The sequence below is a fragment of the Ananas comosus genome, linkage group 15 (genome assembly GCF_001540865.1).
Source record: "Ananas comosus cultivar F153 linkage group 15, ASM154086v1, whole genome shotgun sequence".
Classification (NCBI taxonomy): Eukaryota; Viridiplantae; Streptophyta; class Magnoliopsida; order Poales; family Bromeliaceae; genus Ananas; species Ananas comosus.
In genome coordinates this window covers 2748044-2762361 of record NC_033635.1, presented here as the reverse complement: position 1 = coordinate 2762361, position 14318 = coordinate 2748044, and the positions used below count along the sequence as shown (strand labels likewise).

Genomic DNA, 14318 nt, shown 5'->3' with positions numbered 1-14318 from the left:
TCTCTCTCTCTCTCTCTCTCTCTCTCTCTCTCTCTCTCTCTCTCTCTCTATATATATATATATATATATATTGTGGATGTTAGAGTACTTAATTGATTTGTATATATTGTACTCTTATCTTACCTTGATAATTAAGAATATCCTTAGGTTTTGTACATGCATATGTTTGTAAGTGTTCTGAATGTACGTCGACTCTCACTTCTAATTAGGTCCATAAATGATCTCTAGTGGATATGTTTCCAATGGTGACTAGTAACTAAATATGTTGTAGTTATATACAAAAATATTAGGACTAATAAGATAGAGTTTGGCTTGAATTAATGCTTCTAATAGCACCAAGCACGTACAGAATATTATCAACTTTTCTTAGATCTACAATCATACTATTTCGCCAACCACCCCTAAGCTCGATCTGGAGGGATGACGATCATTCCGATCCCACAATCTTTTATTTAAAGACCGAAACTTCATAAACACCAATAATTTAATGCTATTAGAAGCATATATCTACCCCACTTCAATAATATGTAAGTGTTTTTCTTTGTAATTTAAAAAACTGATCTCAATTCTTTTCTTGTTAACCATTTGCAGTTTCTTTGTTAGAGGTGTTCTTTTCAAGTATTCCCAATGGCATCTGGAAAACACAGTAAATTAGAATTTTTTTTTGAAATTGTATAAAGATAGGAATATACATATATACAAAGCTTATAAAACTTGAACTGTATATAGATACGGGGCATAAAGGTGAAGTTATTAGGAATTTCTATGAAAGAAAGACTCAAATTGAAAAGATTTACATGAAAATATGTAGAGTGAACGTTTTTTGTTTTTTCCGTTGGATCGTGCCAAAACCAATCAAGAAGTTGATACGTTAATATCACCAAAAATTTACTAGAGAATGTCATGAACTTCAAATAAATGTTCCACAAAAATTATATATATATATATATATATATATATATGCTAGAGCTACTATCCTATTAATAGGATAGGAGCACTTGTCCTATCAAATTGTTTTTGATGATCGAGATTCCGAATCGATGATCAGAGCCGTTGAAGTTGATCTAGAGTATTTGAAATATCTAGAAACTAAATTTCATAAATTTTAAAAATTATTTACATGGTGATCAAAGTATCGTAAAATCGACAATTTTTGACGGCCTCTATGAGCCGTTTGCTTGTTTAACGGTGTAGAGCAATCCAAATTGCTTGAATTTTTGATAGAAAATTTTTTATACTATTTAGATAATGTTTAATAACTTTGATTATGAATTGAGAAAGTCTAACCTCTATTTTAAGAAGGTTATTCATTTACGACCGTTCATTTTTTAACTTTTAAGATGAACTTGATAATGATTTTTAAATATTACAAAATTTGGTTTCTAAACATTTTTAATTGTGTAGATCAATTTCAACGGTGCCGATTATCAATTTGAAGTTCCGATCAATCAAAACGACTTGATAGGACAATGGCTCCAATCCTATTAATAGAATAATAGCCGGACTCTATATATATATATAACTTACCTGAATTATGGACCAATAATTTTGAAATGGCTATCAAACCATAAATTAAAAATTTTAATTTTTCTATCTAACCTTTCAATTTATTTAATTTGAGTAAGTTAATAACACTTTGCCTTCAAGATGTAAATGTATTCTTTATCTTTATAGATTTAATCAGTATGCTTCATGCAACTCTCGCAAATTAAAAATTTACTAAAGTAAATAATTGGGTTAAATTTTAAAGTCAAAATATTATTGACTGACTTAAATAAAATAAATTGAATAATTGTATAGTAAAATAAAATTTTGAAAGATTGGATAGCTATTTTAAAATGGTGGATCGTTGGTATAATTCTCAAAAAAAAAAAAAAAAAAACTCTACATATTTTAATTCTCATTGGAAAAATCTCTTTCAAAAATTTTGCTATCACTTTACGCATGCGTGTCTAGCTTTGTGAGTGGCCTTGAGGTAAAAGGATTTTTTTTTTTTGAGAGATAGGTAGCATGCTACCCGCTTCGTTTATTTTATTTAGAAATAAGCTTAGCTGAAAATGTGAATCAACTAGGATTCGAACTTAGGCCTCAGGTACCAACCACCAAGTCTTTTGCCACTTGCTCTGGGGACGGTCAGTGAGGTAAAAGTTTTGCTTTTGTAAAATTACAAACTGTAATAAAAATACCAATCATTCTTCAGCTTTATTAATCCTGCTTCCATATTACCATACATTAACAAATATTATTAAACACGTACTAATTGCTTAATCTAATTTTTTGCCTTATTAAAGTACAGGTAAAGGATAAGTAGTGAATAATTTACTTATGCCTTACTTCAAGTAAATATCCCCTTCTTATCCCTCCCATCTCCCCATCAAGAGAGAGGGAGTGGAAACCAAAATAAAAATAAATAAATAAATAAATAAATCTATTTGTTTGACAAAATACCAATAATTGATTTTTAACTTTAATTATCCCTTTTTGTATTTTACTGAAAATTTTCACACCACCGTATATAGCAGTTGATTTTTTTTATTATTCTTTTATCTTTTTTTCTCACATAAATTGATTTTGAACGAAGTCAATTTTGGTGTTTTCAGAAAGTAGAGTTTAGAGGTGAATTTAATTTATGATGAATGAAACAACAAAAGTGCGCATTTACAGCCGAGAACAACTTCACCCCTTCTGCTTTCATTGAAATAAACACGCAAGTTGGTGTCAAACCCTAGAAGTATCAGCTTACAAAGCCTAACTCGGCAATGACTACTCTCCCCTAGCCGACTTCTGTAGATCATGTCACCACTCCTCACCTACCCTAATTCTCTTATTGAGTTCTTTGATTCAAACCATGCTTGTCCCCCTCACAATGTTACTGCTCACCTACCATATCTTGGACTCAATAAGAAACAGTTAAAATCCAAGTGTACACACTCTCCATCCAATCATTCTTTAAGGAAAAGTTCTAATCACAAAAGACCAAAAAAAAGAGTAGAATTTTTAAGTCATATATAGTACATGGGGTTAAAATCATAAAAGTTTTTCAAATTGATGACTAATTCACTAAAATTGATAGGTGAAAAATAACTTATTAACTTATTTCTCATTTGTAAATCCTCCCAAAAACCTTTCCTAAGCTTTCACATTGTAGGTGGTCTCAAACCAAGAGAAATGATTAGGTACTTTTTTTTTTAAAAAATAAAAAAGATCTTAACCGTTGATTAATAGAGGGTAAAAATGTAACTTTAATACTTAGCAGGTAAAATGATTGTTTTATTCAAGGTTAGTTTGGTAATTAAATAATACAATATTTAAAAAAACTTTTAATTGACGTCCTAAATTTATGCATTAATTAGCACTAATTTAGAAAATTAATTGATTAACCAAATTTATGCAATTATTAGGCATTAATTTAGGAATCTACTTTAAATGTTTTAGTGCTTCTCAAATTATGCATTAATTTAAATTATAGAAATTTTAGAAATAGTTTTATTTCTAAATACGATGAATTTAAATTTTAAAAATTAAATACTTAAAATTTAAAAGTGAAATTTAAATTAGAGGAATTTCATATTACTATTTAAAAACTAAATTTCTACCAAGATTTAAAATACAGTTTATTCGCACCAGTTTAAAACGTAATGCATAAAAAACTTAGAGAGTAAGATTTCTACAACTAGATTTCTCTAGAGGAATTTTATATTACTATTTAAATTTTAAATTCAATGATTTAAAAACTAGATTGAACCGATTGATTTGACTGATCAGACTTTGACCTATTCTATCAAGAATCTGATTTTAACCTATTGAACCGAATAACATTAAGAACAATTTGGAACCGGTAAAGATAATAAATATTTTAAACAGAATGATAATTTAACTGTTAGAGCTAATAAATATTTTAAATATAATTTTAAACATATAAATTAAAAAGATTAGAATTATTGGTGAGAAAAAAAATAGTTAGGAATTTGAATTCGAATCTGACTAACAATCACAAAACTTATTTCCGAACTCGACGGATTTCAAAAATCCATATCCAAATTCAAAACTGACCAATTTTTCGAAACCCAAAACCAAACCTAAACCAGAAGACTAGAATTCAAACAATTATTTCTGTTTACCATATTTCAAAGTATTTATATGAAACTTAAATTTTTAAAATATAAATTTGAATATAATATTAAATTTTAAATTTAAAAGTGAAATTTAAATTAGAGGAATTTCATATTACTATTTAAAGTTTAAATTCAATGATTATATTGTCAAATCATTTGAAATTTTTCTTATATGAAATGCCAAATTATGAAAGGAAAGATAGAGAGAGAAAAAGGAAACAAAGAAAAAATAAAAATTTGGAAAATATAGTAGATGTAAAATGACTAAATTGCCCATGTATTAAAAGACAAAAATATTTTTTTTTGAGATACCTGGTAACCGGTACCTCTCCTAAAGTGACCTGCTATTGTAGGTCATTATTTTAAAAAAACTAAATCCGAGCCGTTGAATACACGTGAATGAACGGTAACAAAAAAAAAAAAAGTATAGAAGTATTACTCTTGTCATAAAGCTTGAACATGATATACCATAATGCTGCATGGCCCATAGAGCGAAAGGATTTTCTTAGTTAGACATTAAAAGTGGGGATTGATCCCAACATCTCACAGAATGAAAAGAGTTTAGAGTTGATTTCGATACCATATTATACAAAAGATTGATTTAGTAAAAAATGGATCAAGAAATATATACCAACAATTATTATCACCCGTGCTTAAATCTAGCTGTTGGTGTCCGAACGCTCGAAATAGTTTGTGGGTTTGAATATAAACAAAAGAAATAATTCTCCGAGCCTCAACTCCAAACATAAAAATGAAAGGAAAAAAAAAAGGAACAACACTAACTCTAGTTTTTACTGATGCAATATTGGGTATAGTAATAGTGTTTTTTTTTTTTTTTTTTTTTTTTTTTTTTTTTTTTTTTTTTTTAGAAGTAGCGCATCCATGGTTTTGGTAACAATAGCCTTCACCAGCCCCCATAATTAAGTTGATGGACTGTTGATAATCTTCATATCATGTTGCCAAAAGGAGGAGACACTCCATGGTGGAACCCCCACTTCAATTTTAGATATCAAAAATAAAAGCATGTACTCACACATAGTTTTCACCAGCTAATTTGTGTCTACTGCTTTACACCCTCATCCACACAAAAAAGAGATAAGCATGAGCAAAAGAGAATCTAAATCAAAAGAGTGTGGGTTTGATTAATTGCTAGAGATACCGCCCGTTCCTAGAGCAAGCGGCAAAGGGCTTGGTGGTTGGTACCCGAGACCCAAGTTCGAATCCTAGTTGATTCACGTTTCTAGTTAAGTTTATTTCTAAATGAAATAAACGAAGCGGGTAGCGTGCTACCTATCTCTCAAAAAAAAAAAGATTAATTGCTAGAGATTTCTTTTAAGTTAGGTATATTTTATTTGATGGTCATTGTTGGTGTTGTTGGTAGGGGATGTGTTCTTTCCTTTGTCGCCTTGTCGTATAAGAAACTAAAGCAATGTTAAAGGAGACCACTGGAGCCATATGTGAGAGATTCATGAATAAGATGTATAGCAACATTTGTGACATTCTTTTAAGCTAAGGTGGGGACTTGGTCCTTTTTTCCCCCCACCAATTTTATCTTTAGGTAAACTTTAATTTACCTCACCGTGATCTAACGTAGTTCTACTTTATCATCATGTGGTAAAAAAAATTATACCTTATTAGCTATCTTGCAGTTTAATATTGCGTTTTCATTTTACCATTACACGGTTTAAAAAATTATATTTAACTATCATTTCAATTTATTTTTATTTTACTGTAAGAAACTATCGCTAAACATGATATACATTGTATGATTTTTTTTAAAAAAAATTACTTTGCTATCTTATTTGACGGATGGATTTTTTGGTGAAAGAAAAGTAAGATTACATGATTGTTATATGCAATTTTTTAAACTATGGAGCGACAAAGTATCGTTAAACTTAACGGGGAGCAAATTGAAATTTACCTTTTATCTTTCTAAGCCACTAAAGCCTTAATTAGATGAATTCCAGGAACAAATTAACCAATAAATTTTATTGAAGTCCTTTTTATGTTATTTCTTACATACTTCAAGCCTTTAAAGCCTTTGTTTGATAAATTCTTGATATATAGATACGTACGTGTGTTATAATTTGCGAACATCTTTAATTAGAAGAAGTTATAAATTACTAACTCAATTTTTTCTTAAAAAAATAAACATTCTAATAATAAGCACTAAGATGCAAATATGAAGTGAAAAAAGGGAACATTGTAAATGATAATGTGTTAATTTTGGCCTTCACCTAAAACCCCAAAAAAGTCAAGCTATGCAATCATCACTACTTACCCTACACATAGTAGTCCGAGACAGTTATTATCACCAATCATATCAATCGACATCATCTGGATAATTAAGAACCAGTTGTGAGAATCTTATTAAGTAAGCATATATGTCTATACCAATGTTTCCATTTTGTCTATTATTGTGCTTTAAACTTCTCTAATTCTCTAAATACTCACCTAAAATTATGGCCTTATTGTACACAAGGTATACAAATACATATTACACGCTCCATTTTTAAGATCCTATGGTATAGATTTCAAAATAAAGTTCGACTTAATAGACTTATTTGTACGTTCAGAAGGCCGTCATATTAAAACTTATAAAATTTTAAACTGCTACTCTTAATAAATCAAATGATGATCTATTCGTATGACTATTATAATTCATGACTTTTTAAGATATCATTTGTTAAATATTTGGGTGCGGAGTTTAGAGTCTTTAGACGCTAATTTTTTTTTCTTTATTTCTCATAAGAATATATATATATATATATATATATATATATATATATACACTTTAGAAAATATCAAGTCACCCCATTAATCTCTACCAACAAATGGATTACTAATACCCACTAAACTAGGATGCAAACAATGTGGATCCAGGAGGAGCTGCAGGAGGCGGGAACCTCTCGCCCAATATTTTTGACGGATTTAGATGGGTCAACATCTTATTCATATTTCTCGTTTACTGTTTCATTGTGGCGAGTCAAGATGAAAGTGAGTTTTTAGTAAATTTTGAACAGATCACGACGGTTCACAGAAAGAAAAAGATTTTCTATCCGCCTCTATCTTCATAGAAGATCAAAACAGATTATTTCTCCTTTCTTATTTTTGACTCTTACCTATCACTTAGCGTCTTATTCAGAATGGATCGGGACGAAAGTTCCATCAACCCGAATCCATTTCCATCCCAATCAACCAAGGCCGGCTGTAGCCGGCTTTCAAAGCAGTGCATCTGCTGGTCCCCTTTTCCCTCCCTCTCCCTCTCTCTCTCTCTCTCTCTTTCTCTCTCTCTACCTGCAACGCGGCATTCTCTCTCTTCTCTGTCTCTCTCTTGTCCTCTCTGTATCTTTTGAGTAAAAGAATGGGCTCTTCTTAACGAAACCCATATCATAAATTGGGCCCAAACCTGCTCATTTGGTTGCAGGAGTCCTCACTTTAGTCACTTGTGAGGTGGGAAACAGAGGCTTCTGAGAACACAGAATTGTCAGCAACATGGGTAGTTTGGGCGGGAAAGACATGCTTCCCAGCCATTCCAATCCTCTCGCACTCGAACTTAATCGATTGGAGNTATATATATATATATATATATATATATTCATATGTCAGTTTAAGCTTTTGGATTACTAGACCACAACAAAATCAAAAGTAGAATCGCTAAATTTGCGCTTATATCTTTTGACGCTCGTAATCTTATATTCAGAATGTAGTTACTGTAAGTAGAAGCAGAAGTGAGACCAAACAGGCCATTAGTCGTATTCTTCAATCCGGTTTCTTTTGGCTACTTTTTAACTTAATTTTTGGTTTATTTTGGGTTATCACACATCTGTGTTGGTTATTCTAATGCATATGGTTGTCACTTTGGCTTTTGTTTGTGAACTGATTCGCAGAAAAGGAGAGAGAACTCGTACTCGCGTATAATGAGATAAAGGCCTTGAAGGTGACAGAGCTTCTGAAAGATAAGGCCGTCGTCGAGGTAATCGATGTACAAAATAATGTATTCATCCATTAGTGATTGCAAGTATAGGCAGTAGAAGCAAAATCCACTTCTGATTGTGTGAACATTTGTGTATCTGACGTTTCATATTTTGCAGCTAAGCAATGAACTGAAAAAACTGGATGAAAAGCTCGGAGCTGCCGAGAAACAACTTCAGGACAAGGTGCCTTTATTTGAATCCAACTTTGTTTAAAAAAAAAGAGAAAGAAATGGAAAATTGTGCTCACTATTTTAGAATCAAGAATAACAGAATCTAGAAATAAAGAGGCTAACCAATGAGAAGAAAGAGGCATTGGCGGCGCAGTTCGCTGCCGAAGCGGCGTTGAGAAGAGTTCACGCGGGACAAAAGGATGAGAAAACAATTCCGCTCGAAGCTATTGTCGCACCTCTCGAGTCTGAGATCAAAAGATACAAGAACGAGGTTCGAATTCGAATTCGCCTTGTGCTGCAAAGAACAAGTGTGACTAGTTGTTTGAGCTTTGAATTTTCGAGTTTCTGGATTTGTGCCGCAGGTTGCTATGCTCCAAGAGGATAAGAAGGCTTCGGAAAGGGCTACGAAGTCGAAAGAGGCAGCGCTGATTGAAGCAGAAAATATTTTATGCGGTGCTCTCGAACGGGCGCTTATTGTAGAGGAAGTGCAAAACCAGAATATTGAGCTGAGGCGGCAAATAGAGATTTGCCAGGTACTAACCATAGATAATTTGGTAGATAAAAGAAGATCCTAAAGTAGCTGATTTTGCAGGAATGTACATGTGAAAGCACCGCTAAAAGTATTATGTTAACAACTCTCATTCCTCATCATTCTCAGGAAGAAAAAAAGTTCGTAGAGAAAACGAATCGCCAAAGGACTGTGGAGGTCGAAAAGCTTACTCAAACTATTCGTGAACTCGAGGAATCCATTCTTGCTGGTGGCGCAGCTGCGAATGCTGTACGAGACTACCAGCGCCAAGTTTCTGAGATGAAAGTATGATTTTGTCCAAAACTGTTTCTGAAATAATCTCCATGCAGTGTTTTTTCTTTTTTGAGACAACAGAGGATGCTTTAATCTTATAGGAGGAGAAGAGGATTCTCAAGAGGGAATTAGCAAGAGTTGGAGTTTCAGCTAATCGCGTAGCATCGGTGGCGGCCAACGAGTGGAAGGACGATAGAGATAAAGTCATGCCTGTTAAACAATGGCTAGAAGAGAGAAGATTCTTCCAGGTGTATGACTCACCGTTTTTTAGTTACTTTTCAAGTTGTTTCTTCGCAGTCGATGAGATCTTATTTCCTTGGATTAATTTGTATAATGCATTTGTAGGCAGAGATACAAAGGTTGAGAGATAAGATTGCTGTAGCTGAAAGAACAGCTAAGGCCGAATCACAACTTAAAGTATGTGGCATGACAAATTATGTTTTTGTTCCTGCAATTTAGATCTCTTCTTATTTTACTTAAACTTTATCTAACTAAATTTGCAGGAGAAACTGAAAATGAGGTTGAAGGCATTAGAAGAAGGGTTGAAAAATGTATCGAATTTGCCAGCAACAGCAGCTGTTGATTCTGAGCAAGTGACGATAAAAAGGCCGAATTCTCACCCGAGGCAAACTCATGCTTCTAAAGTGCTGCAGCAGCCAAATTCTTTGTCCCAGGGCGCTGAGAGAAAAAGATCGACATCTCAGCCACGGGCTTCTGTCGCAGCAAAAGTATCAAATCAGCCTAATTCAGTATCGGAAAGTGTCGACAGTACCAGAAAGTCCGTTAACGGATACTATCTTGTTAGGAAGAACTTATGGGCTCAATCGAGGAAATTCGTCGACGATACTGGGAAGGAAAATAAAGGAAGAAATATCAACTCTAGTGCGCATTTCGGCAAAAATGTTCCCAGACCACAACAAGTTAAAGCTGATGCGCATACTGAGATTGAGCCACCAAGTAATGGTGTTTCAGAGGAGGTTATCAACTCGAGAAAATTACGTGAGGAAAAAGGAGGACTTCTTAGTCCCAAAGACGGCGAAATCCAGGTTAGAGAAAAAAAAAAAAAAAAACGAAATGCAACTTGTAGATAAATTGAATTGTATGTTGGTAGGTTCATTTGTTTCCTCTGTGATTTAGGTGGTACAAGAAAAGGAAGATGAATCAGTGAAGACGAGGAGCGAAGCAGCGGCTACAGAAAAGGAATCACCACTTTCCATGATGAAGGAAAATAAACGAAAGAGCGAAGTTACAAACAGGTGCTTTGATCAGCAACTAGGAGCAGTGTAACTGCTTCTCGCAAATTAGGTTTCAGTGATCTGTAAAATCTCCTCGTACCGTTGTATAAAACGGCGAATATGTAACCTGTAATCACAAAGACGACGAAATGAAAGAGGAGCACATATTTGCTTTTCTGAGTTATAACATGGTAATTGATTCTGCAGGGCTGCGAAACTCGACGAAGCCGTGCAGAAGTACAGAACTTGAAGGTGATCGTAAAATTCGGAACTCAAAAATTTGATGTTAGATCTAAAGCTAGGCTTGGTTATTATTAAGTTTCTTTTTGAAATGTTTGTATTAATTGCTTGTGGTGGCTATTGTATAAACAAATGTGAAACTGTGCTGATTATATATCTCAGAGTTGAAGGATGGTTGAATAGCTTGTTGTAATTATGTATTTTTGTTCTTCACTTTAACAGTATCCAATTTATTTGTTGCGCAAGTGAGAGAAATGGGATGATTATCTAAACAAATTTGTAGATAATCATCTTTATTAAATCTGATGATTGTTTAGTATTTGAGTTAAATCAAATTAAATAAAATTAATGTTTTAATTATAAAAAATGATTTTTTTTTTTCATAACGCCATCAAGGAAACAAAAGGCCAATGTAGGAACACTATATTCTACTAAGAGCACAAAAAGGAAATTTTTTGTAATTATAAAAATTTAAGGGTCTGAAGCAAAATTAAACACTCTGACAGCGGTTGATATGCAAAGCGGAAAAAACCTCTTCAAACAAAACCCCAATCCCGAGATCGAGAGCGATCGAGATATATGGCGGCGGCGAACGCTCGNCGGCGCTCTCCGTCGCCCTCGTCTCGTACCAGCTCCTACTCAGCCGAAGCGCGAAGCGCCCATGGCGGAGACCCCGCGGAGGAAACCCTAGGAATCGCACGAAGAGGAAGGGCCTCGTCGAGGCCATCGGGAACACGCCGCTCATCAGAATCAACAGCCTCTCCGATGCCACGGGGTGCGAGGTATACTAACAATTCGGCCCTACCTTTTATAGGGTTTCCTTTTTGCGCTCGACAACTTGGAAGGTGACGGGGAGAAACATGGGGTGTTCTTTTTTATATATGTTGATTTTTTGTAAATTTTTGGTTCAGATTCTTGGGAAAGCCGAGTTTTTGAACCCTGGTGGGAGCGTGAAGGATCGGGTTGCGGCTAAAATCATTGAAGAGGTGATTGATCCCTCTCTGTTCGTTCTTAACTACCTTTGTTTGTTCTAGGGTTTCCTTTGTGGTTGTTGTTTTAGTGATTTAATTGCATAAGAGAGCAATTAAGTAATCTTGTTATTTCACTTTAATGTTGTCATCTATTCAGATTCATACTTTCTCAATATTTGATTTTACTTGTGAACTGTTGTGTTGAATGTATAATTTTGGCTTCCATACTTACAGTGTGTTATCTGTAAAAACTTTATTTTAGAATCTTATACTGTGCTTTATATGATCCTTAGTTTGTTTTTCAGTAGGATGGATCATTTAAGTTCTAGCGTAAATTATGATTGCGACGGGTTCTAAAATGTGATTTTTTTTTGTTTTTTCTCTAGGCTTTAGAAACTGGAGAGCTCGAGCGGGGCGGGGTAGTTACCGAGGGAAGCGCCGGGAGCACTGCTATAAGCCTGGCCACTGTTGCTCCTGCATATGGATGCAAATGCCATGTTGTTATCCCGGACGACGTCGCCGTTGAGAAGGTATGCAAGTTCTTTGGTCACCTTTCGTTGAAATCAGTTTTGTTGATATGCCGAGTTCGGATTATAAGTCAAGAACCATCAACTATTCTAGAAAAGCTATGAGATTTGATAAGATTATGCAGACAAGCAGTAGTACAAGAAGTTATTTTCTAGTTTATACTGTTTTGTTTGTACATTTCAGTTCTTAGTTTGAAGTACTTTTTCCAGTCTCAAATACTGGAGGCCCTTGGAGCTACCGTAGAAAGAGTGCGGCCGGTTTCCATTACACACAAGGACCACTATGTTAACGTAGCAAGGAGGAGGGCGTTAGAGGCAACCGAGTTAGCGGCAAAGCAAAGGGAAGCGAACAAAACAGAAGCCAATGGTTCAGTACACATGAATGGTCATACGCCGCAAGGGGAACAGGGCAATGCCATCTCCTCTGCTGATTGTAGAGGAGGGTTTTTCGCTGATCAGTTTGAAAATTTAGCAAACTTTCGGGCCCACTATGAGGGGACTGGACCCGAAATATGGGAACAAAGTCAGGGTTCTTTGCATGCCTTTGTTGCTGCTGCTGGCACAGGTGGCACTGTCGCTGGAGTTTCTCAATTTCTCAAGGTTTTTCTTCTTTCCTTCTTATAATTCACAATTTCTTTATATTGTTAGAATAGTATTATTAGTAGAATTTTTCATTCTTGTTACCTTTCAGGAAAAGAATCCGAAGATCAAATGCTTCCTTATTGACCCGCCAGGGTCTGGTCTGTTCAATAAGGTGACAAGAGGAGTGATGTACACTAAGGAGGAGGCGGAAGGCCGAAGGCTGAAGAACCCTTTTGATACAGTTACAGAAGGGATCGGAATCAACAGAGTGACCAAGAATTTCATGATGGCAGAGTTGGATGGAGCTTACCGAGGCACTGATAAGGAAGCTGTCGAAATGTCCAGGTTAATCATCTGAACATTATTAAGTTGTGATGCCTAACTGTTTGTGCGATCATAAAACACAAAAAAAAAGTTGTAAACTAATTTGAGATACCTATTAGAAGCTTTGGCATTGAGCTTATTTTCGTTCTGTGATCTATCATTCCTTAACAGTATTGGTCTTTATGAAGGTATGACCACTTCTCCTGCTATGAGTTATAGGCGCTGATAACCGCCATCTCGATAAGGTGATGATATGCAAAAAATCATGGTTTAGAAGTCAAAACTTTTTGGCCTTTTAATACTGGTCCATTATACATATATAATGCAATTTACCTGTCTATGATGTAGCCGTAACGTGATAGTGGAGGTTGAACAATGATTGTAGACCATAGCACATGGTATGTAGACTCGATGGCTATTTGTTGCTCTAATAGATGATCGGTTTTACTTCTCAGGTTTCTTCTGAGGAATGACGGCCTATTCGTCGGGAGCTCTTCAGCCATGAACTGTGTTGGAGCTGTACGAGTAGCACGAGCTTTAGGTCCAGGCCACACAATTGTGACAATCCTTTGCGACAGTGGGATGAGGCATCTTAGCAAGTTCTTCAATGATCAATATTTGGCTGACCATGGCTTGACCCCCACCGCAACCAGCCTCGAATTCATCCATCCTTGAAATTCGCTGGGACCCATTCGCGTAGCTATTGATGTTGTTGTGTACATCACGCAGAAAAAGTGAACACGAACAATCGAGCAAAAGCGACTCTTCTCATCTGCTGAGGATTGATGTTTGCATCATAGTATGGATCCTATGGAAATTAATATGGGGAACTATTTATTGCACAGTAGAAAAGCGGACTAGGTGTATGCTAGGTGATTACACAGAGGGGGTAAATTTTGGATTGCCTTAGGTGATTGATGTTCTTTTTCGTATTGCAATTTATTGTCATTTAGCTAGTTTTTCTAGGAGGTTGGGCCCATAAGATAAGATCAACATTATTGTACAATCTATTTGTGCTGAATGGTCATTCTTTTTCTTTTTTTTTTTCTTTTCAATTATTATTTATTTTTGTAAAACATTTGAGAATTTGAGAAGACTGCTAGTAAACCTAGCAAACTTTTTTCTATTGCATATTCTGATGAATTTTCTGTCAATTCTACATGCAAAAATGGTATGAACTGGTAGTGTGATTTGAGGATCCAATGAGATAAAAGGGTGGAAATGAGTTGAGCTTGATCGATCCTAATTGAACAGTTGCATTAAGTTGTAGCCAGTGACTCGATATATCATAATTAAAACCGTCAATGAGAGAAAAAGCAAAACAAGGAAGAAAATGACTAACAGAATGACCAATTTTTGGCAATAAGGACACATG

At 34.7% G+C, this 14318-nt stretch overlaps 2 protein-coding genes across 2 annotated transcripts; both read left to right on the top strand.

Moving 5' to 3' along the window:
• LOC109720876 (microtubule-associated protein 70-4-like) lies at positions 7408-10752 on the top strand. Its single transcript, XM_020248214.1, is given in 11 exon segments — positions 7408-7684; positions 7992-8091; positions 8210-8275; positions 8363-8533; positions 8625-8795; positions 8921-9076; positions 9166-9312; positions 9410-9481; positions 9568-10110; positions 10202-10320; positions 10507-10752. Coding segments are annotated over 11 exon segments (1662 nt in total). The 5' UTR covers positions 7408-7610; the 3' UTR covers positions 10550-10752.
• On the top strand, positions 10583-14074 carry LOC109721508 (cysteine synthase 2). Its single transcript, XM_020249158.1, has 7 exons — positions 10583-10606; positions 11046-11321; positions 11451-11525; positions 11897-12040; positions 12248-12637; positions 12729-12964; positions 13399-14074. The coding sequence occupies exons 1-7, from the start codon at positions 10583-10585 to the stop codon at positions 13616-13618; spliced, it is 1365 nt and encodes a 454-aa protein (XP_020104747.1). The 3' UTR covers positions 13619-14074.